The sequence below is a fragment of the Gnatocerus cornutus genome, chromosome 5, assembly GCF_029298725.1.
Source record: "Gnatocerus cornutus isolate USDA-ARS CGAHR chromosome 5, icGnaCorn1.1, whole genome shotgun sequence".
Taxonomy (NCBI): Eukaryota; Metazoa; Arthropoda; class Insecta; order Coleoptera; family Tenebrionidae; genus Gnatocerus; species Gnatocerus cornutus.
In genome coordinates this window covers 13,093,626-13,121,143 of record NC_142237.1, presented here as the reverse complement: position 1 = coordinate 13,121,143, position 27,518 = coordinate 13,093,626, and the positions used below count along the sequence as shown (strand labels likewise).

General features: G+C 35.5%; 2 protein-coding genes across 2 annotated transcripts; both read left to right on the top strand.

Annotated features, from left to right (window-relative positions):
* The first annotated feature begins 456 nt into the window (after positions 1 to 456).
* Positions 457 to 26,689, top strand: LOC148174728 (protein big brother-like). The gene is made up of 5 exons (XM_088035777.1): positions 457 to 704; positions 6,361 to 6,549; positions 17,244 to 17,474; positions 25,825 to 25,904; positions 26,463 to 26,689. Exons 1-5 carry the CDS (start codon positions 528 to 530, stop codon positions 26,482 to 26,484), a joined length of 699 nt encoding a protein of 232 aa, XP_087891903.1. The 5' UTR covers positions 457 to 527; the 3' UTR covers positions 26,485 to 26,689.
* On the top strand, positions 10,739 to 12,825 carry LOC148174729 (nuclear pore complex protein Nup98-Nup96-like). The gene has a single exon (XM_088036751.1). The coding sequence runs from the start codon at positions 10,783 to 10,785 to the stop codon at positions 12,823 to 12,825; it is 2,043 nt and encodes a 680-aa protein (XP_087892877.1). The 5' UTR covers positions 10,739 to 10,782.
* Positions 26,690 to 27,518: the final 829 nt, after the last annotated feature.

Below are 27,518 nucleotides of genomic sequence, written 5' to 3'. Positions count from 1 at the left end.
AAAAAAGAACGAAAACTGTTTCTCCGAAGCGTTATTTTTTCTAAAGTATTGGGAAATTGAGTATCAGTTCCCTTTACAGAAGAATTTGCAAAATATGACTTGATGACAAAATTTTGTTGTCAACTTTCCTAATTGCCCCATCGGCCCAACTTTTCAACAATCATATCATAACCGAAGAAAATCTTCCGCTCCCTTCGGCATCATAAAAATCGCCGACATAATACAACGAAATCCTTTTGAGAAGCATAAAGCAGATGTATGCAAACAATGAGATTATGAGATAAATCTCATAAAGCAGCCTACTTTACTTTCATAGGCTCACCGCCCCTATAGAATCGAGTAGCCTACGGTAATTCAATAAACCTATCTCCCCTCCAAGCTCCTCATTGGTTGCTCTCGCTAAACTCCGCCTCCTTCAGCCCTCTATCCCTAGCCCACTTTGCTGGGCTTCAGTACGGTTCCAACCTCGGTGTAGTGAAGTTGTATCATTTCGTGTCCAGCTTTTACGCCAGACTTGGTGCCAGGTGATGCACTCCATGAACGACCCCACGTCGGCTCTAGCAGGGATGCTACCCTTTGATTCCATCGGACTCTACGAACAACCTAAACCTAGGTTTATCTTCAAAATGCCGAGGGTTGTTCCAGATCAAAAGAGTAAATTCGAATCGGATGAATTGTTTAGGAGACTCAGCAGGGAGAGCGAGGTTAGCTTTTAACAATCTAAAGACACCAAATCAATTTTTTATCATTAACAGTCCTTCCTGAATTTGGCGTTTTTTCGATATAACAATAGAAAAATCAAGGTTGACAAAGACCATTCACTAGAGTCGGCGAAAGACCTTCGATTCTGCAAACGCATTTGTCTTTTCCCTTGAAGCGTGAATGTTTGCCTAAATCCACCGATTTTGACACTTTCTTGCACGCTTCTCAGATCATAACAAACAAAATAGAATTCGTTTCTGGAAATTGATTTCCAATTGAACTTTCTAATATTCACATTTTTTATGGTTTGTTTCGAAATTTCGGCGCGGAATATGGTCAGTTATCCGTCGCTAAATTGTTTACTCAGGTAGAAAATCCCGTTCAGGAAATAAAAAATTAAGATATTTGGCGACGGATGAAGGTGGCCTTTTTTCCTTAATGATAATGATGTCGTTAGAAGATGGTTTCTTTTTATTAAATACACCCCTGTAACATCTGTTGACGGTACTAAATGAGAAATAATAATATAATCATAGACTCTTTAGATGGATGGAAGTAAATTTAATTGTTCCTAAAACATGGCATTAGGATTTCCAGACGAAACACGGAGGACTTAACTGATCTGAATTGGGTTGGCGGTTTTTTGCTAAATGTCACATTGACTTGTAAAATAAGTAATAATTTTTGACAGTTTTTAAATGTCAACAGTGCTACTAGCTTGTCAGAATTAATTTAAATCAATTTAAAGTTGACAGAATTTGTAAAATATTGTTGATTTTTTTTTTAAATTCAAAAATTATTTAAATTAACAATTTTATAATTATGTATTATTCTTCATATTTCTGGAATTGAGAATTTCTAAATGTTGCCCACGTTTTTTTTTTAATCACAAATTTCTGCCGATGTTCCAAGACATCAATTTTAGACCGATAAAATTATAAAGCAAAAACTTAATTTATAAAAATTAGATGTTAGGAGTTATTATGACTATAAACTACACAGGTGTCCCAAAACTCGCGCCCCAGAGCGCAAGGGAAGGTTCCGACAGCAATACAGATGGTAAATTTTAAAACAAATTTATTAAGTTCAATAGTATTTGAGAATGGACAAAAAATTAACCACCAACTCCGAAAGCTTATTCTAGAGCTGGAATAAAAGTTCATCTGACAATGGATCTTACAACATATGTGCCCATAGTGACTGATTTTCAAATTCTGTTCAGCTGCAGGATTGGCTCCCGTTTTTTCGTCTTAACTCGATTATTTTTTGAGCTAAATTTTTGTTTTAAATATTTGAAATTTTGGTTTAGAATTGTTACCTCCATAAGCCTTTTATCTCTGGGGGGCGAGTTCTGCAACACTTGTATAAAACAATATAAATTTTGAATACATACAATTTTTGAAACAAAAAAAGTGAAAAAACAGAAAATCAAATTAAATTACTGTAGAGAACAAAGATGAAATTTAAAAAACGGAATTGAAGTAAAAAGGAAAACGAAGGAAGAAACTTTATGAAAAGTTGATTGTTGATGAACAGTAATTCACGCAGTTCTACCAATATGCAAAAAAATCATCGTGTGTCTTCTAATGTTCATTTGTTTTTGGGTTGTGCAAAGTAATCTGAAATTTGATGAAAAGAACTAAAATAAAAGTTTTAAATTAGCAAAGGAAAAAGAAAACTAAAAAATTATAAAATCTGTACCAACTTTTGTAAATACGTTAAATAATAAGAAGAGAAACCTGCTAAGAAAAAAGTGTAAAAAATACACTATAAATTCTTCCATGAGGAAATTCTTGAAAGAATTTTAATAACTAAAATATTAAATACCTACACATTTTTGGTCATAGAATTTTGGATTTTGGTCAAATGTGAAATGACCTTTATATTCTCCATGAAAAATATATCGTAAAGTTTAAAAACATCAGTCATAATGACATTTAAGTATGCTTCACATTAATTTTTCTTGACATTACGTAAAAGTCCTGTTCAAAATTTCATGACCAAAACCGATTGTATACGAAAAACTAAAATCAATAAGAATGAAAGGAAATCAAGAAATTGAAAATTAGTCAAATCATAAAGAACAGAGACAAGATCAGTGAAATCTTGTCAAATTACTCATGACAGTTTTACCTACCAACTTGTAAAACGTTTCCAAAGCGATCATAAGTTCTCTGAGTATCATCATTGGAAGTCTTTTAATAAAGTTGTTTTTCTTAAATGTTTATTTTTACTATGTAATTGGTAATTTTTTCAAGTTTTTTATTGGTCCATACGTTTTACAGATTTAAAAATATTTTGCCTTCAAAAGATTTTGTTTTGGCCTCAATTCAACAAAGTTAAAAGAGAAGATTAAAATTTAGCTCCAAATGCTTCTAATAAACTCATTAAAAATCTAAATCACATTTAATACATACACTACTGGCTGTTTTTATAAGACCAAACATTAAACACGGTTTTTGGCAGCCTTAAGGAATCGTATTGATTTTTTTTATTATTTTTTCCTAACGATAAAAAACACCTTTTACCACTTATTTGAAACACCACTGATGAAAATATCCACCTAAAACAACAAACCTTGTATTGTTGTTAAGCTTTTTATTTCGAAAACGAAGACATACAACATTTTTTGTCAATTGATTCTGCTTGGTCTTCACCAATTACTGTTTTTTGTTTGGAAATGTATTTCAAGAACACGCTGTACAATTAATCTAAAAAGTTGAGTTTGTATGAGTTGAAGATATTTAAATGAAAATTTTGATGGGAAATAAAGCCCAGAAACTTCGGAGAAGACGAAAAATTCAATGATGAAAAATCTTGGAAATTCAAGATGAAAATCCAAGCATTAAAGCTAATTCGAAGAAACCCAAAACTTACAATTAATTTTCTTAGAGGTTGCAAAAACAAATATTTTCCCCTCGCCAAACAAATAACAATAACACACATCTTTACTAACAGTTTTGAGAAAACAGGCACCATAATTTTGTTTTCTCGGAAACTACAATTCCCAGAATTTTCTTATTGTCTAATTATGCTAATTGTTCATTACCCGGAAGAGCATTTGTTTACCATTTGCACAAATCAATTTTCAACTTGCAAAACCACCCACTTGCGTAAAAATGGATGTCAATATTGAACCTGACATCACAACAAAAACAAACATCTCAACCGCTCAACTCCAAAACGACCCAACTCTTCAAATTCGCTCTTTTTTCTAAACAATGAACCCATAAATGACGGCAAATTAATTCTCGGTAGCCCCGCGTCACAACTCGCACAGTTCTTCCCCGAAAAACCGCTCTCATAAACGCACATTATCCCGCGCAAAAAATCCCAAAACGCCTCCGTTGGTCAACCTTCCCGACCTTGTACCACTGACACTGAAATTTCCCTTTGACTAAAAAACTTCGCCGTGACTGTTGTAATAGTAATAAGACGTCGAAAGACCGGACGTGGAACGAATTCTTGTACACTTGTTCACGTAGACGAACCAGCGCAAGAGATGACGCATTCGGATCCAGGAATTCCGCGCCCGAGGGGCACACATGTTAATCGATGTGTTTACGTAATTGGAGTGTCATTGGTGGGATTAACACTTGACGATTTCACGGAAAATTATAATTTATTCGTGTTGGGCTGCCAACAGATGTGACAATTGTGTGGAAAATATCGGCCGAGAAGAATACGAGAATGCGAGCGTTTTGTTTGAAAGTACTTTCACTTGAGGAAATTAGTGAATCATTCTGTGGAATAGACCGAACATTAGCAGGGCAAAACACATTAGTTTAGATAGTGGCTACAACTGCTTGAGAGAAAAAAAAAATCTGTATTTAAATCTTCTAGGTCTTTTAGTTTTTCTGTAGGAATCTTGTATCTTACTAAGCAGATTGTGGTCATTATGTTTCAGTTTCAGTTCTTTGAGAATATTATAAACAAACACTATTTTTGTTCTTCATTTTATTTCCAGCGTTGCAACTTTTTGTTAATTTCTATTCTGAGCCTTTTTTGGGGCAAATTTATTATAAAAAATAATTTTATAAATTTAATGTTTTTCTACTAAAATTCCAAACATTTTTTAGTATTTTCCCTACAATAGATACAGCTTCACCAAGTTTCCTGATTTTTCCTGTTTAAATTTTTTTGTCCAGTTTCTAATTTTTACTTATTTATCAGTTTATTTATAATATGTAATTACATTGCATGACAAGGTTTTGGTACCCTCAAAACTGTTTTTTATTTTTATAAGGCAAATGCCGTTTACCGCGAGTCTCTATTACGTCGCTTTTAGAAGTTATAAAATAAAAGTCATTACACAGCTCAAGTACAATTCATTCAAAGTTAGTGTAAAAATCACGGATTTTCGTAGAGTAAAAATTCGCATCAAAGTAGGCGGTCCAAACCAATTATGATTTGCATAGATTTTCATAATTTCTTTTTTGAATTCTTGTTTTTTATGATATATTTTAATTCTTTATGACCATAACTACGTTAATGGCTTGAACAAACCTGAAAAAACAAGCTCTTATTTATGTTTTTTTAAATATTTTTCAAAGTGACATGACCAAAAATTGGTACGTGGTTTTTGAGATGAAGATATTGTTTGGCACCTTGTTTAGATCAGTAAACACCAACTTTCAAAAAAGGTACTCAAAATTAAATTGAATTTGTCGCGCAATTTTATTAAATATTAACTTCTAGTTTCTTCATATTTAGAGGAATTTTTCCTTTATTTTATATTTAAATTGCTTCAATTTCCTAGTTGCATTTTCACTTTTCTAAATTTAATTATTCCGAGTTTGCTGAACCTCATAATTAGCATAGACTCCTTTTTTGGTTTTCAAGTTCCAGAGTCTTCACATTTACATAGGTATCTACTAATATAAAATAATAAAATTTTCCTAATTTAGTTACAAAATTACATTAATTATGTCACTAGTGCAAAAATTCGTTTAGTGATAAAATTGGGTCACTTTTGACACTAGTTACAAAAAACTGTCAAACTTTGTAAAAACGAGATGTCAAATCTTCAATTGAATTTGTTTTTATCACCAAATTAGAAAAAATCTTGTATGAAAAACGTTTTCAACTGGATTTTTGTCTAGTGATGAATTCTACCTTTAGCTTCATAAATCGCTTAATTTAAAGAATTTTTGATATTCGTTTTTTTTTTTGCTTTACAAGTTCCTAAATTTTCCAGTGTTTTTGTGTTTCTCCGAACTCAATTTTTCTCTATTATCAATTGAGTTTTTGGTTTTCCAATTTTGCTTTCTGGATTTAAAAATTTGATTCTGATTTAACTAATTTTAAAGCCATGAGAGTTTAGATTCTTAAATAATAGATTATAAGAAACGACAGAAATGTCGTAACCCTGACAAAATATTCCATTGTTTAAAGCTCGTAAACAAAACATAAATAAAATGTAGGTTAACATATCAACAAGAACACTTTCTCTACTAGAATAAAATGTGAGAGCATAACTAATACATTATTATTTGTAAAAAAAGTTCTATTATATTATTAGTATTAAATACCTGCTTCTAGCCTTCAACAAACTAAAAACCAGAAAAACATAATTCATATTTACTTCCGTCTTAACAACTTAACCGTTTTCATCTCTTCAACCGCCTCCAGCTCATCATAATCGTAATCCTCTTCCAGGTGCGCTACACCGGCTACCGGGACCGCCCCCAAGAAGAGCGCCAGGTGCGCTTCCAAAACGCTTGTCGAGAAGGCCACACTGAGATCGCCTTCGCCGCCACCGGTACAAATCTCCAACTAGTTTTTACACCACCCGCCACAGGATACATCCCTGATAAAGAGTGCGACTTCGAAAAAGAACCCGGAAAGGTGAGTTAAAGTTCCGAGTACGGATCTGGCTTGTGTGTTCAAAATGGCGTCGAACGACGCCGGCCAATCGCTGTGCGACGTCGGTATTGATCGACGCGGCGCCATGCCAAGCGCGGATACAGTGCGGGCAAAAGTTTAAGGGGAGATTTTAATCAAAATCGAAAATAGACTAATCTTCTTACAGACAGAAGTTTGCTTCAGTGTCCGGCATGCAAGGCCTAATCTTCCGGATTTTCCTCGGGGCACGGGCCCCGTCTTAGAACAATGCGTCCGAAAGATTTACGGCCGTTTTAAAACGAAATTGGTCTGTTCTCGCTATACAACTGGCGACAAAAGCTCTGCCCCGGGACATAAATTAAAAACGTTCTCTTGAAAGACATGTTGTTCGTTCTTTGTTCGAGCCCCGCTTTCGTCCTAGACTGTTACCTTAATTGCTACACAAGTCGAATTATTCAAATAGACGAAAAATTGCGTCGTGTGTAATTTCGACTGTAATTTACGTGCCGTTTCTGTAATAACATGCACTAAGGGCATGCAGATGGCACTGCAATTAGTTCTTCAAAATGGGACTCATTTATCATCCGGGGCGGATTTCAGGAATTCGAAATTAGCTCGTGCTCAAGAAGTTTTAACAGCTGGAATAGATGTTTTCTTAAATATTTAAACCCTGCGACACTTGGGGACCTCACAGGGTCAAATTTTGATGAACGACTTTTTTAAAGACAAACCGGAAACGTAACGTCCAACCACAAGAATACCTTTCTGGAGTCATATGAACAAGACACTAACTAATTGGCCCCCATCCTTTACACGCTCGATCGATCCAAAAATTGCCGGTCTAATTAAACGAGCACAAAAGACGCGTGCTAAGCACCGAAGAAGAAAGAGGAGCCATATGCCGTCGGCAACACGGCATCCGAAACACGCAACAGGAATTCTGAACAGGCCGTAAAAACGCCGTTTCGACAATCACAACGAGAGGCGAGCTTTCAGGAAACGAAGGCGAAGGGGTGAAATTAACGAGGCGAAATTTTTGTCGTTCCGGAAAAAATTCCATTGTGACGTTTTTTAAATTTTCTCACACCTTTTTCATATCGTTTTGAATGACTTTTTGTACTCATTCTAAATTTTATGTTTTCTTTAGATCCTCCAAATTTCGTTTACTCCTCAAAACATTTTTAATGCAAAATTGGACTTTCAGATTGCTGGTTTGTTTCTTCATCTATTTTTTTTTAGTTTAGATTTTTTTCTGGATTAGACCGATTGTCTTGCCCAACTCTTTGTGTCCTCCATTTCACGCAATCTTTGATAAACTCTCCGTTCAGCTTCCCGTCACGTGTCGCATATCTAAAGCTCGAATCTTTTATGATCGCCATACAAAAGCTCCTTAATTGACATAAAAAAGCGTCCAGTCGCCGTGCGTCGCGTTAACTAGCACGCGTCCATTGTGGGTGGAACACAACACCCTGTATTGTTTCACCCTAATTGCATAATAGGTGTTTTGTTTTCTTGCACTGTTAATTGGAAGGCGTCGTGTTGATTTATTCAGAACAAGACTGACGGGAGATCCAAGAAAGAATGGACTGTCGTGACGTGGAATCATTTGTCATCGGCCAGTTATTTGGGGGGTAGTTTATTAAACAAACCCTTTTTTTCAAGGGAGCGATTGTCGGATGCATCACCTGGTTGTGAACATCGGTTTTACAAGAGGGATGCTAGTTTAATATCTGAGTAATTTGTCACAGATATTGAAGCGAGGGGGTGAATGTAAGAAAGGGGAGAAATTACTCTTAATAACCTACACCCCCGTTAAACTCGTGAAATTGATTTAATATGTCACAATACTGTTAAAAGTCGAGGGAAAAAAATCTGGTGATGGTCCCGGAAGCGTCCGCGTCCGTTACAATTGCTGCTCACTTCTCCATCACCGAAACCCATCAAGTGTTCCATCATCTCGTCACGGATACACCTCTCCAAAGTTGTTGAAAACAGATACAGATTGTGAACAGGCCATAAGTATAATGTTGCGTATCGAATACTTGAGGCGATGAGGTGGAAAGTAATCGGAACGACGGACTCGCTCCGGCTTGTTACACCCGGTATCATTTCGGACCACCCGTATATTATCTATTCATGCAATGTGAATGCAACAACACGTGAAATTTGCAAAAGAACAAACAAGTTGCTCTTTTTTCCTCAAATGCGTGCGTGCAGCTGGACAGGCGGGAATTTGATAGCGATTTACGAATACAGGGAAACGGAAAACCACGAAAAGTGATATGAAGGAAAAACCACAAGTGATTTGATAGTTATTGCTTGATATAAAAATGTTTGGGTGAGGTTTCCGGCGGTAGGCACCACAACAAGGTCTTTTGTTTTTAAGACCAACACAAATTTTATACAAGGCGAAGATGTTTATCTAGTTGCCTCTGGAACGTATATCTCATATGTGTCATTCTCTTACATTCTTACAATATGTCAATTGTTTGACGTTTAAGTGTGAAGTTCGGACACACGTTCTAAGGTGCCGCCACTCGGTATAAAATTGCATAACTTTAGTTGCCACATTTGACAGGCATCTTAACTGCACCAAATTGCATTTTTTTTAATTTAATTTTTGGGACCAGCAGTATGAAACATTTTATATAAAATTTTGTAAAATTTGATGGTTTTTAACCCTAATAGTAACGCAATGAATTTGGGATAAGTACGAGCGAATAATAATGCTTTATTAACGCTTTTAAAGCACCGGGATATATTATGTAGGTTGAGCGCAAAGTCCACTTTTGTGCACGATTTGCCCACTTTCTGTCAACGTTTGTAATAAAATGAGTTTATGACACTGGTGCCTTAAGAAAATCCTGCCCTTGGTTTAACAACAGCTCTTTTATGTGGCCCCAGGATGGTGTGTTTGTTTCTTGAAAAAGCCAGACATTTCTATTGTCCCGTAATCCGCCCTGACACCCGAATAGCTACAATTAACTAAATAACCATTTTTAACTCGTTAATGTAGCATTTTATAGCACATAAAGACAATAATTACCCGGCTGTGCCCGAAGGGTTCTACCTACAATAGCCATCGACTTTCTCAGTTCCTTTATGCAACTTTCGAAATCGGTTGCGTGTCTTCCACTCGACAAAAACGCCCGAAATCGATCACAGAAACGTGAAACGTATCGATGCGTAGAAAAATTCTTTATCTGAAGAAAGTCGAAACTGTCACAGCTCGTCTACGACTCTATTCTCACCGAAAAAACTCAGGTATATCTGCGCTATTCGTATTCAAATCAGGCTAAAAGGCAAACACTAAACAAAAGGGCACGGTCCATTTTTAAACAAAGCGTGACAAATGGACACAGTTTGCACAAAGAGAGTCTAATCGGTGTAATTTATTTCGCCGTCAGAAATGACCCCTAGTTAATGACACTATCATAGGACCCTTACAAGGGCTGAGACAAAAGGCAACACATGTTTGCTTTGTAGCGAACTGGTTCGATTTTTTCGGCGCGGAATTTTTTACGGCAATGGAGTAATAAATTTTTAATGGCCCACCCCGTGCAGTTTACGGCGGGTATAAACCATGACGTGGAGACAGTTATTGTTATGATGGGACGATGGATTTTGGAAATGGGAGATGGACGATGGGATTCGTACCTGGAGACCTAATGACCAGCTTCCTCTCTGTTTTTTGGCTAATTTAGCGGCGGCATCGCATCAATAGATCAAAAATCAAGCTCACCATTTCGATTCATTTGCAGAACATTTTTTGTCGGCAAGAAAACTGAAATTTGAAATACACGGGAGATTTATATCCGGTTTCCTATTAAAAATTACACCTAGTCGACACATAGAAAATGTTCAAACCACCGCACCAACATCTTCTAACCTAAAAAACGGCAAATTTAATGTCAAAAGTGACAACTGTCAATTTTTGAGGTGGTGAACATACCAACATTGTCATATAAAAATACCAAAATTAGTTTACAAAAATTATTAAAAAAAAAAACAATTCTAATTAAATCTGTTTGTCTATTTGAAGATTATCGATTCTTTTCACTGTTTTTAAGTCTTTTCTTGGAAATTTTTCATTTGTATAAATTTTGAGCTTTCTGTCAAACGTTTTTTATGGATTTTTACTGATTCTTAGCTTCTGGCAAATGTCAAACGTCAAACACTCATATCAGTTTGGTAGTATTCATATTTTATGCTCATTTAAGACGTTGCGACATTAAAATGTTTCCAAATTACATGAACAAGCCAGCGTTTATGGCAAATACTTCAAATTCGGGATTTGGGGAAGCCCCAACTTCGTCTTTTCGACAACCCGCTAGTAATTTTCCGATGTTCTCATCGAATATCTTCCAAACTCCAACCACTTCGTCGTTTCCCACCGGACCCATCTTTAGTCAACAGTCTCAACTTACAAATTCAGGTACCACCAATTTATTTGGATTTGGTTCAACAACAAATTCGACAAACTTTTTTGGACGTAGCGCTTTGGGGAATCACAAGGGCACTATAATTAATTTTTCTCCGATAATTGGTAGCGACACGATGGTACATAATGGAATTACGCGATCTATTAGTACTAAACAACATTGCATCACTTGTATGAAAGAGTATGAAGGGAAGTCGTTAGAAGAACTAAGGTTCGAAGATTATTCGTGCAATAGAAAAGGACCTCAACAGCCGCCGAGTTCCACTTTTTTTACTACTGCGACCAGCGGACCTCGGACTCTTTTCGGAGCACCTGATAATAAACAAACATTTGGAGAACCTCAAGCCCCATTCAGAAAAACTAGTGCTTATGGTCCTGCCACTAGTACCACTCCCCAGTTTAAGTTCAACTCGTCTATATCTACTATAAATCCTTTTAGTACTACTCTAACGCAAACTAAACAACCTCCTTTTGGGACCCAACCGCCTCGAACTCAGTCAACGTTTGCACCGCCAGTCATTCAAAGTACCAACATTTTCCAAAACCCTGCAACAAGTGTCAACTCAGGCCAACAAGTTTTTACTTTCAATCAAACTCCCGTAAGTCAAGCTACGGGCTTGTTTCAAGTGTCTAAACCTAGTACTACTTCAACATCTTCAAATCTTCCATTTATTAGTACGACACAACCGAAGTTAGGAATGGGCACCACGCCTTCGTGGTTGAATTCAAAGGTGCCGAGTTCTTTCCCAAGTACCACCAGTGGAGTAAAACTTTGTAATAACGCCTTCCAGCAGGCGCCACCACCTTCTTCGTTGAATGTGTACCAAGAGCAGGCGAAGCAGTTTCCACCAGAACCGTGGGACGACTCTGTTAAGACTATTTCATTGCTTTTGACAGACAGTTTTCCTGATTGTCCTCATCTTTATGGTCTAGAACCAATTATGTCAACTGGTATCAGTACCACAAATCCAAAGGATTTGAAAACTCTTCTGGATTCTTCAAAGAAAAAAGTCAAATTTGAGATGCCTAAGCCAAAACGCCGCTACAATTACAATAAAGAATTCTTTGAAACGCATCAAATTCTCAAGCAATCTCCGAAGTGTCTAGTCATCAAAAAAGTCAACGAGGAAATTCAGAAGGATCTTCTTGAAGAAGCTGAAGAGTGCTTGCAAGCAGCGAACGAGGTTGATTCTAACTCCATTTCCCTGCCCATTGTTACATTGCAAAATATCGGAGACTACGTAGAGCCCCAAGAGACGATTTTACATTTCAAACAACAATCTGATGATAACAGTGATGGAAAAACATTGGAAGATTCTTCTTCAATAAGCATGGAAACTGAAACTCCCGACAATCCAGCGGGTGTTGTACTGACAAGAGCGGAATACTACATGTATCCACCACAACAAGACTTGAAGCAATTTGTGAATGACAACGGCGAATGCGTTGTTCTAGGACTTACAATAGGACGCCGAGGCTATGGAAATGTATATTTCCCAGAGCCCATTGATATTTCAAACATGAATTTTGACGAGTTGGTTCATTTTCGATACCGAGAGCTTATTATCTATCCTGACGACTCCAAGAAACCACCCTTCGGTGAAGGCTTAAACCGACCAGCACAAGTTACTTTGGACAATGTGTTTCCTAAAGAAAAAGGTACCACAAATTATATAACTGATGTCGACCAAATCGTCCAAAGTGATTTCATTACAAATCTAATGAAGGTTACTCAAAAACATAATTGCAAGTTTGTGGAATACGTACCAGAGACAGGTTCGTGGGTTTTTAAAGTTAAACATTTTTCAAAGTACTCCTTCACTGACGAAGAAGAATGAGAAGTTTTTTCCACTAGTAACTTTTTTATATTGATGTGGTGTTTAAATTTTTTGTTAGTTTGTATTAAATTGTTAAAATTTGCATATTTCTTTTAAATGAATTTTTGGGTAATTTTGGATCCGTTAATGCTAATTTGCTATTTTTGTTCCTTACAAAGAGTTTTTTTTGAATGTTTTGAGTTCTCTTTTGGAAATATCTAGAATTTGTTTGGTCTTCCACATGCGCAAGATTCGCGCCCAATCGCCGTAAACCCTGTATATCCGGTATTCCGTCGGCGGCGCGCCGTCCATCAAAGCGCTCAACCGTCCATAAACAGTTTTCAACAAACAATTTTTAGGATTAACCACCGATTATTTGGACAAGGCGAGACAGTAATGATGGGCTAAAATTAAGGCGCCTGAATGTCATAAACCGTTTTACGGTTATTTATAAAGGCACGATATGGCAGAGTTACAATAAACACAGGTTTATGATATACAAGCCGAGCTTTGAAGCGCCGCTCTTTATTGATGGTGTAATATGGAGCAGGAGGCGTCGGGGTGCATCTGTCGAACGGTTGCTCCGTCTTGAGAACGTTTGGTGGAGGATGTGGTGTGGCTTTGACGCGGTTTAGACGCGCGACGGTTTTATATATAGAAACGCGCGATGGTTCAACGGTTGAATGCTCAGGAAGTACATTCTGGCCGTGGGAAGTGGGAGGAACGGCAATTAGGACGCACTAAACGGAAAATAACGCGGCTAATTGACACAAAAACAAACAATTTGATGGACAAGAAGTTGGGACATGAACACGTACTCGTGCGGTTTTCTTGGTATGTTGGATGGGTACATCACGTGCTGGCGATTTATTCTTGGTACGGTTTTGCAGACAGCCATCGGTCTAATTTGAAATGGAAATTCCAGCAGTTCGTGGTTTTTCGTTGTAAAATTATGGTTTTGCGAACTGAGGTCAAACTACAATGTGGAGAAATTTCTTGCCGAAAATAGATCAAAGCTCTTGTGTGGGTTTTAATTAATTTAATTAATTTAACCTACACCGGGGTCCGATTTTTAGAAGATGACTCCATGCTTTAGTAATATGTAGGCAGTTCTAATTATAATAGTGGACAATAAAAACAAGATTTTGGAAAAACACTCGAACACTTTTAAACCCACGAATTTAGTCATGTTACGGAAATGAAAATGGGCTTCAATTCGCAATAACAATTTTGAAAAATAGTTAAAGCAGTTTTATCTGGATTCCAAAAGAGTTCTAATTTTACCAAAAACTCGAAAAAAAGTTCAGCTTAACCTTGCTTATATTGATTTAATTTATATTTTGCTTATTTTTAAATAATTTATTTAAGTTCTAGGTTCTAGATTCTGTCTAAATTTAAAAATTTCTGCTTAAATTCTACAGTCTTGGAAAATTTTTACTTCTTTCTATATTTGAGTACATATTCTAAATTATTTCTTATTTTGCTACGAATTTCTTTCTACGTTCGTTCTCTAAACTGGATTTGGATTTTTCTAAATTTAATTTTTTTTGGACTTCAATTAAATGTTAACTTTTTATCTGAATTTTCATCTTTACGTTTTTTTAATAACATGAAGTCCTAATAATTAAGAACAATAAAAAGTTCAACAAACATTTCAAGAGAAACTAAAAAAAAAATGCACATAAAACAAGATAGATTGAACACAATTTGAATAGAAAATACATGAAGTGTAAAGAAAACATTAAATCTTAGAAAAATCTTAACAAATTGTATAGAGAATTTAGACAGAATCGAAAAAAAAATCTGGGACCTTAGAAATTCAAAAAAAAGCTGAAAGAATTTGGAACAGGTAGGAAAAACCTTAAGAAACTCTGGATAATTTTCGAATGTACCTACATAAAATCTAAATAAAAACAAAGTTAAAAAAATTATAGAAGGAAAGTTAAAGTTAAAGGGAAGTTAAAAAAATTATAGAAGGAAATAAAATAAATCTACGAAAAAAAGAAATATCAGACCAAAGAAAATACAAGAGGAATTTAAAAAGAATTTGTAAGAAAAATTTCAAAGAATATTTATGCACAAGTTAGAAAAAACAAAAAATTGAAAGAGAATTTGGATAATGTAAACAGAATTTGAGAAAATTCTAAAGAAAATCTAGGGCACCTAAGCAGAATTATTCAAAGGAGGTAAACAGAAATTAAAGAGATTGTGAAGTTAATTTAAAACTTAAAAACAATCTAAAAAAATACCTATAGAAAATATCGAATCGAACGAAAATCGATATAAAATTGAAGCAAATTCCAAAGAAAATTGAAATAATAATAATAAAGTTGCACTATTTCGAAAAATCTAGGATATCCAATTCTAAACAGTTCTAAAGTATCCAAGGAAAAAGTTTATTCAACAGCATTGAGAGAATTTAAGAATCTAAATAGAATTTAATGATTTTTAAACAAATCAAGATGATCTAAAAGAATTAAAAACAATAGAAGATAACTTAATCCAAAAGTCAAATAAAATTAAGGTATTTTAAAAAATCTTTCCATGCCATCATTAATTTCTGAGAATTCAAGGGAAGTTAGGAAAATTATACAAAATTTAAAGAGAATTTAGAAATATAAAAGAACTTCGAGAATCTAAAGAAACCAGATCTGAGAATATAAAAAAATATTTTACAGCAAATCTAAAGAATTCAAAAAATTAAAAAAATAATTTTAAGGGCTCCAATATTAACTCGTGCCTCTGCTGACCATAATCCGCCTCTGATTCTCCTGAAGAAAATTTAAAATTTGCCTTTCAAATAAATCCGATGAAAGTGCATCATCATGTGATATCCTGTTGATGCTATCTTTTTCAGTTGTTCTTCGAATATAACTTTACACTCTATTTGTTTAATATTAATGTATAAACAATGAATCGATTATGATTCAGCACTAGGAAGGACTTTGAGAAAAAGTCCGCTAGAAAACACACATAACTAAAAAAATAGTCTTGACTTTCAGTTGTACTTTCCAGAGTTCATAAACCCACTTGTTTTTCTCTCGTCTGTTTTCCTTCCCCTTATTGTGTCTGATGGGTGTATCAAGAATTTTCTTTGTTAAGTTATGATAATATGTCGTGTGCGGCATATCTGATTATCGTTTTATTGTCATAAACGAAATAAATGATTCACGAAATCCATTAGTATTCAAGCAATTAATTGTTAAACAGCAATAAAGTGCACTCGCTATTAAAAGGTGACCTACAGAGAAATCTCCAAGGTCTTTTCGATTACCAGCGTGAATAACAAAAGAGGGAAATCCCAATTATCGCTTCCAAATAAAAAACCGTAACCGAATTATAAATCCATCAGGACCATCTGGCGTTCTGATTTGTCACTTTCGATGAGGAAGTCGCTTTTTCGATGACTTGCGTTTTCAACCCTTTGACGGCGACCCTTGTTCGGTTTCTTTTCGCTGCTCAAATGGTAAAAAACCAATTATAATATTACAATCGTGTAAAAGGAGAAATCAAAATTGTTATGGTATTATGACTTGGATACAATTGGGTTTCGATGGTCTGGTCAATCTGGTACGTGATGGTTGAACACAGCAGTCGATCTGTAATTACGGTAACTCGGCCGCCCGCTGAGTAATTAACAGAATTGGGCTTTCCGTTGTGACACCTTCAATATTCTGCATCTTTTTACCATTGTTTGTCTCCTCCAACAATGATCTGCATATCCTTTGATCACTTCACGCTTTAACAGCCTAACTGTAATCGAAAGTATTCGCAACCCATTACCGATACCGTTAACGACGGAAGAAACCATCTCATCCATTGATGACTTCTGAAATGTGTGCAGAAAACGGTGAAAATAAAACTTTATTATACACATAACTGAGGTCATCAATACTCATCGCGACCGTTTTACGACTCGGAAATGAGCATTGCATCTCGAAAAACCGTTTTAGTAGCCACCCCTCGACTTGACACACCCCTTCACAACCAGAATGACGAAGGCGTTCCTTGAAATAAATCGGCCCCTGACCACTGGTCGCTAACGAAAAATCCGACTAATATTTCCAAAAATCGCGACGCACCCTCTTGGAACGACGTTATTAAGTCTGACACGTCGAATAATAACAAATTCAAAGGTATAAATGTCTCCCGCGGGGTTATTGGATCGCACCCTTCAACAAATAAAGTTACAGATGTCGCTGAAAAAACGCCACTTTCGCACGCCTTTCGGACAAAGGGCTGCGGGACGTCGGACCACTGCTGGGAGGGCGGGAAGGGGGTAATTATGCCCATAATAAACTTAATCACAAAAAAAAACGAACGGCTTTGTGACTCCTAAACCGTCACATTTTCAAGTTAATTTAATAAAGAATAAACACTGATGATAATTTATAAACATGCTAGGCGCCTTCTCCTAATAAAAATCTCTTTCTTTCCAGGTGCACATAAAAGCCTCCTTTATCATGAATGGCGTCTGCGTCAGATGGCGCGGCTGGTTAGACCTCGAGCGTCTCGACGGCGTCGGTTGCCTGGAATACTGCGAAGAGCGCGCGGCGCAAGAAGACGCTCTCCTCCGTGAACAAATAGAAAGATACAATCAACGACTACGCGAATTCGAAGACAAGCAACGTGGCTACCGACAGCAGGACCGGCCTGAGCAAGATTTAGAGGTACGTGTGGGGGGCCCTTTGCATCAGCGCAACTACATGAAACTCTATTAACACTCGCAGTTTATTTTTTACTTTTTTGTAAATACTTAGCATATTTGTTGAATGTTATTTTAGTTACCTTACTCTTACGCAATATGTACATAAAATAAACGTTTTTCTGGATTTTTTTTTGTTTTATTTTGGTTGTGCTTTTTCTTTTATTTGCTTTTGCTTGATCTTTTAAATGTGAGCGTCGGAGCGTTGTGTCACCCGTTTTTGCCTCGGGCGATCGTAAAATCTGTTTGTTCAGTGGGTGGCTCCCACGCAGATTTTTGGGAACCCCAGGGATGCATTACCGTTTGATGGGGATTAATCCGATTTGTGCTGCACCTGTTTAATGGGGAATGGGAAAAATGCATAATGGATAAGTTGTAAATCGCTGGCCCAAAGACACTCTTAAGGTAATCCAAAATCGCTCATCTGTTCTCGAAAGATCAACAAATTGTAGTGGTAGCCTAAGGCAATTTTACAATAAAATTACTGCTTAAACGGTAAAACAAAAGTCGTTTAGCGTTATGTTATGGTTATGACTCACGTATAAGAGGACTTACAGCATAATTAAATTACTTGCATAATTCATACTTCACATATTATGTTACAAAAACTTTTAAAACAGTCACCAAGAGTCAGGTTGGAAATTTAAAAAAGTGACTTGAGAATGTGAGGATATAAAATACACAAACCAATCGCTAATCCGAACTCCCTATAATCCGAATATTCGGATTTTTTTTTATAAAAAACCAGTGACTTTACCAAATAAAAATGACAGTTTTTTAAATACCTAAGCTTGTTTCTTTAATAAATTGTTTTTTTTTCAAACATCATAAAAGTGACTCATTATCTAGCTCGATTGTCAGGGTATAAGTTTCACCTATATGCTTAAGCAGAACACAGCAGTTTATATGCTTGGGCTCCACCGTAACCATAGAAATGTTTCCATTGCACTATAATTCTACATGAATTTAATGTTTTTATCGAAACATGAACATTAAGATGTATCTAATACCTTTGTATGCTTCCGTGTAAAGTACATCATAATAGTGATGATACAAATAATTCATAATAACATAGTTACTGTTTCATAATTGCATAGTTACCGTCTCATAATAGCACAGTTGCCATTAATCCATAATATTCAACGTTTTTATGCAAACGAAAGCAACTCCAAAGACCAAAATTAAAAACATTCTGAAGATCTGCATTTATTTATATTAATTCTAACATAAAATATCTTGGAAAATATTTTTCTCGCTGTTTCATCGCGTTAAAAACTTCCGTCAAAAATTGCAAATTTGCAGAACTGTTGAGTGGTAACATTGCCACCTTCGTCCATGTTTCGATAAAGCTTTGTATTTACTACGGATATTAAGTAATTCATAAAAAACTCGGACGTTAACAAGTAACGTCCTCGTTCATTATGAATTACTTAATATCCTTCTCAAATAAATAGCTATTTAAGTAAAATAGACTAATTTTCTATCGTTTCGTTTGGCTTTGTGTGCTTCGCTTCATAATATCTGCCTCACTACGTTTGGCAGACACACGAACAGGCTCAGCACACAAAGCTTCATTTTTACTCTTAATGACATATAACGAACTAAATTTCCTAATTTGTATTTTAAACATTCCTAAGTTGCTAGCTATTATAGCATTATAGCATGCTAGCATAGAAATGGAATATTATAGCACTGGAAGCGAATGCGGAAATAGCGAATATAGTTCTGTTACAAGAGCAAATTAGGAAAAATTAGTATAAAAAATTTAGTATAAAAACCTCGTGGCTTAGCCGCTCGTTTTATAAACTTGGATTTGTGCCTTAAAATTTGCCTTACCAAACTCGGTATTTTAATATACTATTTATACGTCCATAGCTATATCGTTTATTTTATGTAGTTTGGTGGTCTGAATTGTCAGAATTTTTCGATAATCTAAATCAACATTCCAGTTCGTGAGGGATTACTGTACTTACAAATTACAAAATCAAGTTTGAAAATTAGAAAATCTGGAAACAAAAAATTCTAAAATTTGAAAATCAAAAGTTTTAGAAGCAACAATGTTTCATGAAAACTGAGCTTTCAAATTTATTTCGGAGAATTGAAGAAATTATTAGAACCCACAAATTTGAGTTTTTAAAAATTAAAGATTTTGGAACTTACAAACTTTCTTAAATTTCGCAACTAACATAACTTAAATTGGTACACTAGGGAATAGAAATAAATGAAGCAAATAACACATTTGTTAATGAATGAATTGATGACTTGGGCATTTCTGTAGTACAATTGACCTGTAATTATTTAGAATGTATAGCTCATTTTACCCAAGCCCAAAATCCTGACATATAAACTTTATAGATTTTATTTATAGATTTTTTTGTTCTTTGAAATCTACAGAAATTTTGAATTGTTTTGATCCTTCAAATTGTATCGACTTTTTTAGATACCAAATTTTTTTATTCCCTTTGATTGCTTTGAATTGTCTTATTTTTTTGTTCTTTAGATTTTTAAAAATACTTACATTTTTATAAACTTTCTTTAATTCTTATTCTTTAAATAAATATCCTATACCTGTCGCCTAGACACTCCTGATTATAACAGTGTTTACAGTTTTTGACATTCTTTAGTTCTTGCTCTCTTTTTGGGTTTTTTAGAGCCTTTACAGATTTTTTAAACGCTGTAGCTTCGTTAGATGCTTTCGATAGGTTCAAATAAATTATTTAAGACATCCATTTGATCAATCAAATCTTTAGATCCTTCCAAAATTTCAGACTTTTATGGTTTAAATTTATGTTTTTGTTCTTCTCTTCAACGATTATGTAAATTTTTTATATCTTTTGCCGTCACGAGATCCTTTACATTATTTGTGGATTAAAAATGGATATTTGTCCAAAATTTTTCTTAACTTAAGAAAACAGTTTTTTACCCGAAACAACGTAAATCTACACCAATAATCTGCTCTGCATCTTATCACATTTCTACTTTTTGTCGCTTTCTCTGCCAACCGACAGGTACAAAGTGCTAAGAAGGTATAAAATAACATCACTTCATCTCCCAGATAACATCTCCAACAAACAAAAATCTTAATCCTAAAAACGGTCAAGATCCATTTCTTCGTCTAAACGTTCCGTAAATCGATAGCAATCACTTTACAACGACACCCACTCTAACAATACATGAAAGCACTGTTGCGTAAAATTCACTTGCTTAAACATTTCTTAATACGCCATTATCGCAGACTTGCTCATTTCCGTTCGTCGCAACCAAATTCCCACGATCAAATCACGATCCATGACAAGGAATCGACCAAAAAGCGCCAACTTCAAGCTTCAACGGCACGTTTTCCAAGAACAGAGAGGATTAGCATGTCGGGAAAAAATTAACAATTACAAAAAGAGAAGTGAAACTAGCGCGGAGAAATGCATGGGTCGACTGTAGAGCCTTGCGGTGCGCAAAAACTGGCGAACTTGACATGATTAACTAATAGAAAATTTTGAAATGGATCACCTCCAAGGAGCCTCCTGGTGATTAGTAATTCTCGTTTGATACCCGCCACGTTTTTGGTCCATTCTTGGATGGTCCCAAGGCCGCCCGTGGCCGTCAGGTACATCGTTTCCGGCCCCTAATTTTCAATTTACACGGTCCATCTATCTTGAAAACGTGCTATAAACGCATCGCCATAACACTCCCCGATAACGTTTTTACACAAGGATTAAATTTCGAAATTTTATCTAGTCACTGTATCAATGGCCTAATCCTATTCGCACATAAAACATGCGACTGTCGGCGCTTTCAACTTTTTTCGGGAGTCCTTTTAACTGCTCTCGACGACATTTTTAATGGGGCTTTACGTAAACACGGTTTTTTAGAGCGGCCTTTTTGTAGGATTACGTCGAAGGGAGCGCTTTACGATATATTTTGATTTCAATTAAACGGGTTTATTGCGTCAGGGTCGAGGAATGCCATTGTGAGAGGGTGGAGCACCCCTTTCGGAGGGTTAATTGTTTTTAGGGTATGAATCGAAGGATGTTTAGTTTATTAGATGGGGGCGAACAGAAGAGGGGAATACAATGATTTAAACGAAAATTCTTGGCGATTTTTACTTGATTTAATTCGTTTCATTCCACAATGACGCAACCCAAAAAATCATTCACGTTACGAATTCACCCAAGCGCGTCGCTTTTCTTCAAATCCGTGAGAAATTCTTCGAAAAATAAAAGTCCGCCACGGACGTCTCCAAAAACCGAAACTGACCAGTCATGGACACGTGTAAAAACGAAGTTACACGTAATCGAGACGACTTTGTTTATTTATGTCGAGACGATAAAAAGAAGAAAACGAAGGCGGATGGACGCTGAACGTCAAATGGGCGATGAGCTGGAACAGCCGCTAATCTGTGTAATGGAAGTGACCAGTGATGGATTTAATGGCAAAAATACACTCATCATTATGACATTTTAACGTTAAAAAATATTGCTAAATATTTTCAAAATGGTACAGTCGGTGTCATAAAAAAGTGATCGTCATTGTCATTTTTAGACTTTAATAATTACTCCTGTGTAAACTAGGAATATGTTCAAATTTTGGCACAGTACAATCTCATAATAAGACGGACACATTCCAATGTCGATAGCTTGTAGTCAGAGTTCACAGACAATCCATAAGAAAATTTTGAAATTACATTAACGACCACTTTTTGTGACGCTGACTGTACGTCTGTCCTTCCACTGCAGTTATTAAAAAGTTGTAAAATGGTGACTACTGTAAAATGTTTAAGCTACCATGACAAAATTTTCAATTATGCAGTAGCACTGGAAACATATTCACAACAGTTATCTGTGTAAGTATCATTGTTTTGCAATTAAGCGTTGAAGATAGTTATTAGTTTTTCAACAGTTTTCTGTCTTCTGTTTTTGTCAAGTTAGAATTAAAAGTGTTATAAGAAGTGGAAAGTATTTAGTCTGTTTACTGTAGACCTGTTAGATTTCTTCCACCTTTTCTAGCAAATTCACAAATTTCTAAACCCTAAAATGAACTGACGATGGAAATTCTTGCGTGAACTTATGAACTTCTGATGCATGGGCGAAAACTTGAGTTCTAGCATTAGTGTTTTTAATTCTCACAAGAAAAATTCAATACAAATTCCAGTTTAAATTTGCTTTTCTCTGATTAATTTAAAAAAATTGAACATGTTTCCGTATTCTAAGAAAAAAACTTAAATGTATGCTTTGTCTTTTTTTCGGGGTTTCCAACTTTACCAAAGTTTTTCACTTTTGGTTTCCTAATTCCTCTTTTTATGTCTTCTAATTCTAAACCGAAAACGATAGGCTTGGCAAAGTCATTTTTGTATTTTCCATTTATCACGATTCCCCTTCGATTTTTTCCTTTTTTAAGACTTAAGGTTTTTAGAACTTCAGAGTGTCTATTAAATAATTCTGCATCTAGAGCGGCTATGAAATATTAAATTTACGTTCAAAGATAAAAATGCAGTACAATTAGGAAATTCCTATAAACATTATTATGCATCTGATAATTAGGTAAATAAAATTTACTTTAGATCCTTTAGATCCATCAGATCCATTTCATTCTTCAGATTCCTAAGTTCCTTCAGAGCCCTAAGATTCTTTAGATCCTTCAGATTCTTCAGATCCCTCAGATCCTTCAGATCTTTCAGATCCTTCAGATCCTTCAGATCCTTCAGATCTTTCAGATCCTTCAGATTTTTCAGATCCTTCAGATCCTTCAGATCCTTCAGATCCTTCAGATCCTTTAGATCCTTTAGATCCTTTAGATCCTTTAGATCCTTTAGATCCTTTAGATCCTTTAGATCCTTTAGATCCTTTAGATCCTTTAGATCCTTTAGATCCTTTAGATCCTTTAGATCCTTTAGATCCTTTAGATCCTTTAGATCCTTTAGATCCAATTCCTTTAGCTCCTTTGGATCTCTTAGGTCTTAGGTCTATTATCTTTTTTTAATTTATCTCAGATTTGTTTTGGAGTATTTTTTTCTGATTTCTAGATTCGTCATGTGTTCTTCAAATTCCCTTTACGTTCTCTTCAATAATATGTCTATAGTTTTATTTAAATTACTTTATTTTCGATTTTCTAATTTTTTTGTATGATGAATTTCATTTTCAATTTTTATTTCTGTTTGAAATTTCAATTCATTTAATATTTTCTTCAGATTCTCTGTCGATGCTACTTATATTCACTTTAGATTCTGCGTGTTTTCTCTTGATTTTCTATTTTTTTTTGCATTCTTTTTATATTCTCTTTGGGCTAACATCCATAGATTCTCCCAATTTTCTTTGGATTTCTTTTGGTCTCTTTAAAGTCTTAAATTCTCATAAATTAGCGATTCTGCCATTTTATATTGATAAATGCCTTAAGATTCTTCGATTTTTTTAGAATCTTTTAAGTTGTTGTTGGATTCTATCTAAATTCTCTCCCCATTTCCATTATGCTCTATTATTTTCTTTAAACCTAACCTAATAGATTGCATTTTTTTCTAGATTGTCTTTACATACTTACTCAATATTGTTTTTTAAGCAAATTCTTTTTAGATTGTATTAAAATTTTTCTTACATTTTTTTTTAATTGTTTGGAAAGAAAATTTGAGGCCCTCTTTAAATCAGGACCCGTGTGAGCTCCTTTAAATCTTCTAGTTCAATTTTATCAGTTTTTAAGTTTCCTAATCTTCATTTTTCTTTCTCATTTCCTGGTCAAAAATATTTGAAGAACAATCAGAACAACTAAAGAGAAATTGTTAAAATTCTTATTACAAGATTCGTACGTTTATCCTTTTATATGTTTTGATGGGTAGTAAAATTATTATGAGCTCATAACTCGGAAATTATGCCTTCGGCTTCAGATCCTGTTTTTATTAGTAAAGTCGTTAGGCAAAAACAAATAATGGAAAAAAATGTAAAGAGTCTACATTTGTCTTAATTAACACATCAATGCCCTCGCCTGTAATAAATCCAAATTCCCCTAAACGTCTAAATATTATATGAAATCTCGCATGCCTCTCGACGCTGAATGGCCCATTCAATCAAAGCCGGCCCTCAATAAATCATCTGTCGAAAGTCTAGTATTATGTTATTACAGTTATTTGCAGCGCTTCTGCATCCTGTTTAGTCAAACAAACGCACAAAGCCCTCTGCACCGGTCAGTTTCACACACAATACCAGATAGGCCCTATCCCTTGTCGGATCAATAACTCATCGAGACTCGCAAGTGCAATGCTTTGGACGAATCATTAAATCATCGCTGAAAATCGAAAAAATGTTAATTTTACACAGTAATCGGGGGCAGCGACGGGGGGCACCCTTAGGTAGCACCCAGCAGGGACGTTGACGTTTCAAAAGGTGCCGAAGTGAAAAATCAAAAAGGGACGACGATATTTGTGTTTATGATGCCTCCTGGGGAGATTCGAGTTTGGACGCGTTTCGGCTACTGTGAGCATATGTCGGAGTCGGATAGGTGGATAATAAGCTTAGTGTCGGGATGAAGGGCACACGGAATAAAAGATCGACTTTCCAAAGGAAAAAATGTTTTGTAGAGGAGATTTATACAAATTAAGTTGCAAACGTCAATCATTAGGTACAAAGGAAAAATAAGATCAAATTCGAGCTGTAAATTTTTTTTAAATATTATTTAGGTCTTTTGAATCTTCAGATCTTCAATTTTTAGACTTTTGTGGTTTGGTCTTTGTTTTGTTTTTATTGTTTAAATTCTTCAGGTTTTTACATATTTTAAAAATTTATCATTTCTAATCTAATCAAATCATATCTACTCATTTTTTGTATATACAAATTGTTTTCTAGTTTTTCAAATGAGAGATTCTTTGCCATTATTTAAATTTTGTATTCTTTGAAAGTCGGGAAATTGAATATAATTTAAATTTAAAGTATTTATTTTCAAAATTTTTGCATCTCCGCCTTGTGTTTAATTTCCCCGGTTTTTCAGCAAAGATTACCGACTTCCTCTTCGCCTTCCATTTCCGTCTCCATGTCGATCACCAGTCAATCAATCAATCAATCAATCAATCCGAAAAGTCATTAGAATCAACCGACGACGCGGCAAGAATGCGCATGAATGAAAATTGCTCCGACACAACACGACAATAAACTCTGCAATATGCATAACATACTCGCGACAGCTTTTTTGTAATACTACAGGAGAGCACTGCGTCGATTCTAACGAGCGTCGAGGGTGGCATCGAGGGGCGCGACCCTCGCAAATTAAAGGGCGACTCTAAAGGGCACACCCTCCGTCTTTCGAATTATCGGAAATCTGACGGAAATGTTTTGTTGCAGTTGAGGATGTCCAGCAATATCCACGGTGGCCATCATGGACATCACGGACCAGTTTCTTCCCGATGCCACGGACCGCCGAGGTAATAAATTCTCTTAGTCTGCCATTCCTCCCCCAACCAGTGTCAATTTCTGTTTGCATTCAACACAACTTCTTACGTCTAAATTCGCTTTTGTCGGACGATTTAAAATATCGCCCTTCCTTTCAAAAATTTAGACAACTTTAAACATATCAATTTCGAGTCGGAACGACCAGTGGGACATTGGGTGGTGTTCTTCATTCCTGGGTTGGTAGCTCGTTTGGGCTACTGGAAGCTTTAAAAAAACCTTTCAACATTGTGAAAGTGTCAGTACTTAGCGAATACAGTAGCTTTGACGACATAAAGGGCACATTTCAAAGGGAACCCGATGGTGATTTTACCTGGGTTGACAAGGGCTAAATGTACCATGTGACAAAACGAAAAATTCGAGATCATGTTTGTAGATGGGATGATAATGGTACGAAATAAATATGTTTCTGAGAATCCCCAAGAGGGGAGAAAAAGGGCTCATTTGCATGACGATTCGTTGCGCTTTTTGACGTGTAAACAGATGTCTGGAATAATTATTACAACTCTAAAGGTACAACTTTTTTGTTTCAGGAGCGAGCGCCGGATGACCTAATCCCTTCACATCCACCCTCTTCGTTACTTGTGATATTAATTTAAATGTTAGCGTTATTCTGTGTATACGACATTTATCTCCCCATCCCCGTTGATTTCTCCAACATATCTCGATAAATCCGTTCCATCCGAAGAAATTAGGTACGCCCTGTCCATATATAACCTACCCCTATTAATAAAATAATAAAAACTGTGTCTCGATGGAATACGACTCTGATTGTACCCTTTTCCCTAAAAAAACGCTCGCCATGTGCGATCATTTCAAGGAGAATTATTACATCAAATTCGACCCTTCTTGGGTGGCAAGAACATAATTAAATTGGTGTGATTTTTCCGAAACATTGCGTCTGGACAATGCCAGAAAGGGTTGCTGCCTTTTTTCACTAAACGTTAGAATTTAAAGTCGCTGAGGCGGAAGGGGGTTAACTGAGGTGTGTGAAATTAAATTTTTGTTATGGTGGAGCGGAACGGACAGTGGCGTGCGATGGAGTTTAAATTCAATTTCTCTACTACGAACGTAGAAGTACCTTTAAATATGGGGTGAAATCACAATGGTTCTCCGTGTTTGAAAACACTTCTTCCTCCGTCATAATAGAGCTAATATCAAACGGAAAATATCCGGATTAGTGTCTCGATAATAAAAGCCGTCACCTTTCAACGTCTCGTGAAGATAATCCCAAAATTACACGTTTGGACGGGTTTATCCCGACCTTTGTTTTGACTACAACTGCAAGTCACTCGTGTTTCTTCCGGTTGTATTTTTAGTTAACGATCACGGAAAGAATGCAAACTTTGACACTCGTCTCTTGGGACAAACGTCACGAATAAATCTCACACTAATGGAACGGAAGTTAGATAATTGATTAAGAGTTTATCGGTTTCCGTGACGATAAAGAAGAACGTTTAGGTGAGAAAGTGAAAAAAAAGGAAGAAGAATCTCAAGTTTGTCGTTACAGATGTAAAGGGGCTTAAGAAAATAAATAAAGGGATTAGATAAAGGAGGCAAATCGTCTTAGAAATAATAATAAACAAACA

Bases quoted from the DNA above. Each gene is read 5' to 3' on its own strand.
- LOC148174728 (XM_088035777.1), top strand. From the start codon at position 528: ATGCACTCCATGAACGACCCCACGTCGGCTCTAGCAGGGATGCTACCC. The intron at 6,550-17,243 runs GTGAGTTAAAGT...CTTTCTTTCCAG, and splicing joins TCGAAAAAGAACCCGGAAAG to GTGCACATAAAAGCCTCCTT. The intron at 25,905-26,462 runs GTAATAAATTCT...TTTTTGTTTCAG, and splicing joins CGATGCCACGGACCGCCGAG to GAGCGAGCGCCGGATGACCT.
- LOC148174729 (XM_088036751.1), top strand. From the start codon at position 10,783: ATGTTTCCAAATTACATGAACAAGCCAGCGTTTATGGCAAATACTTCA.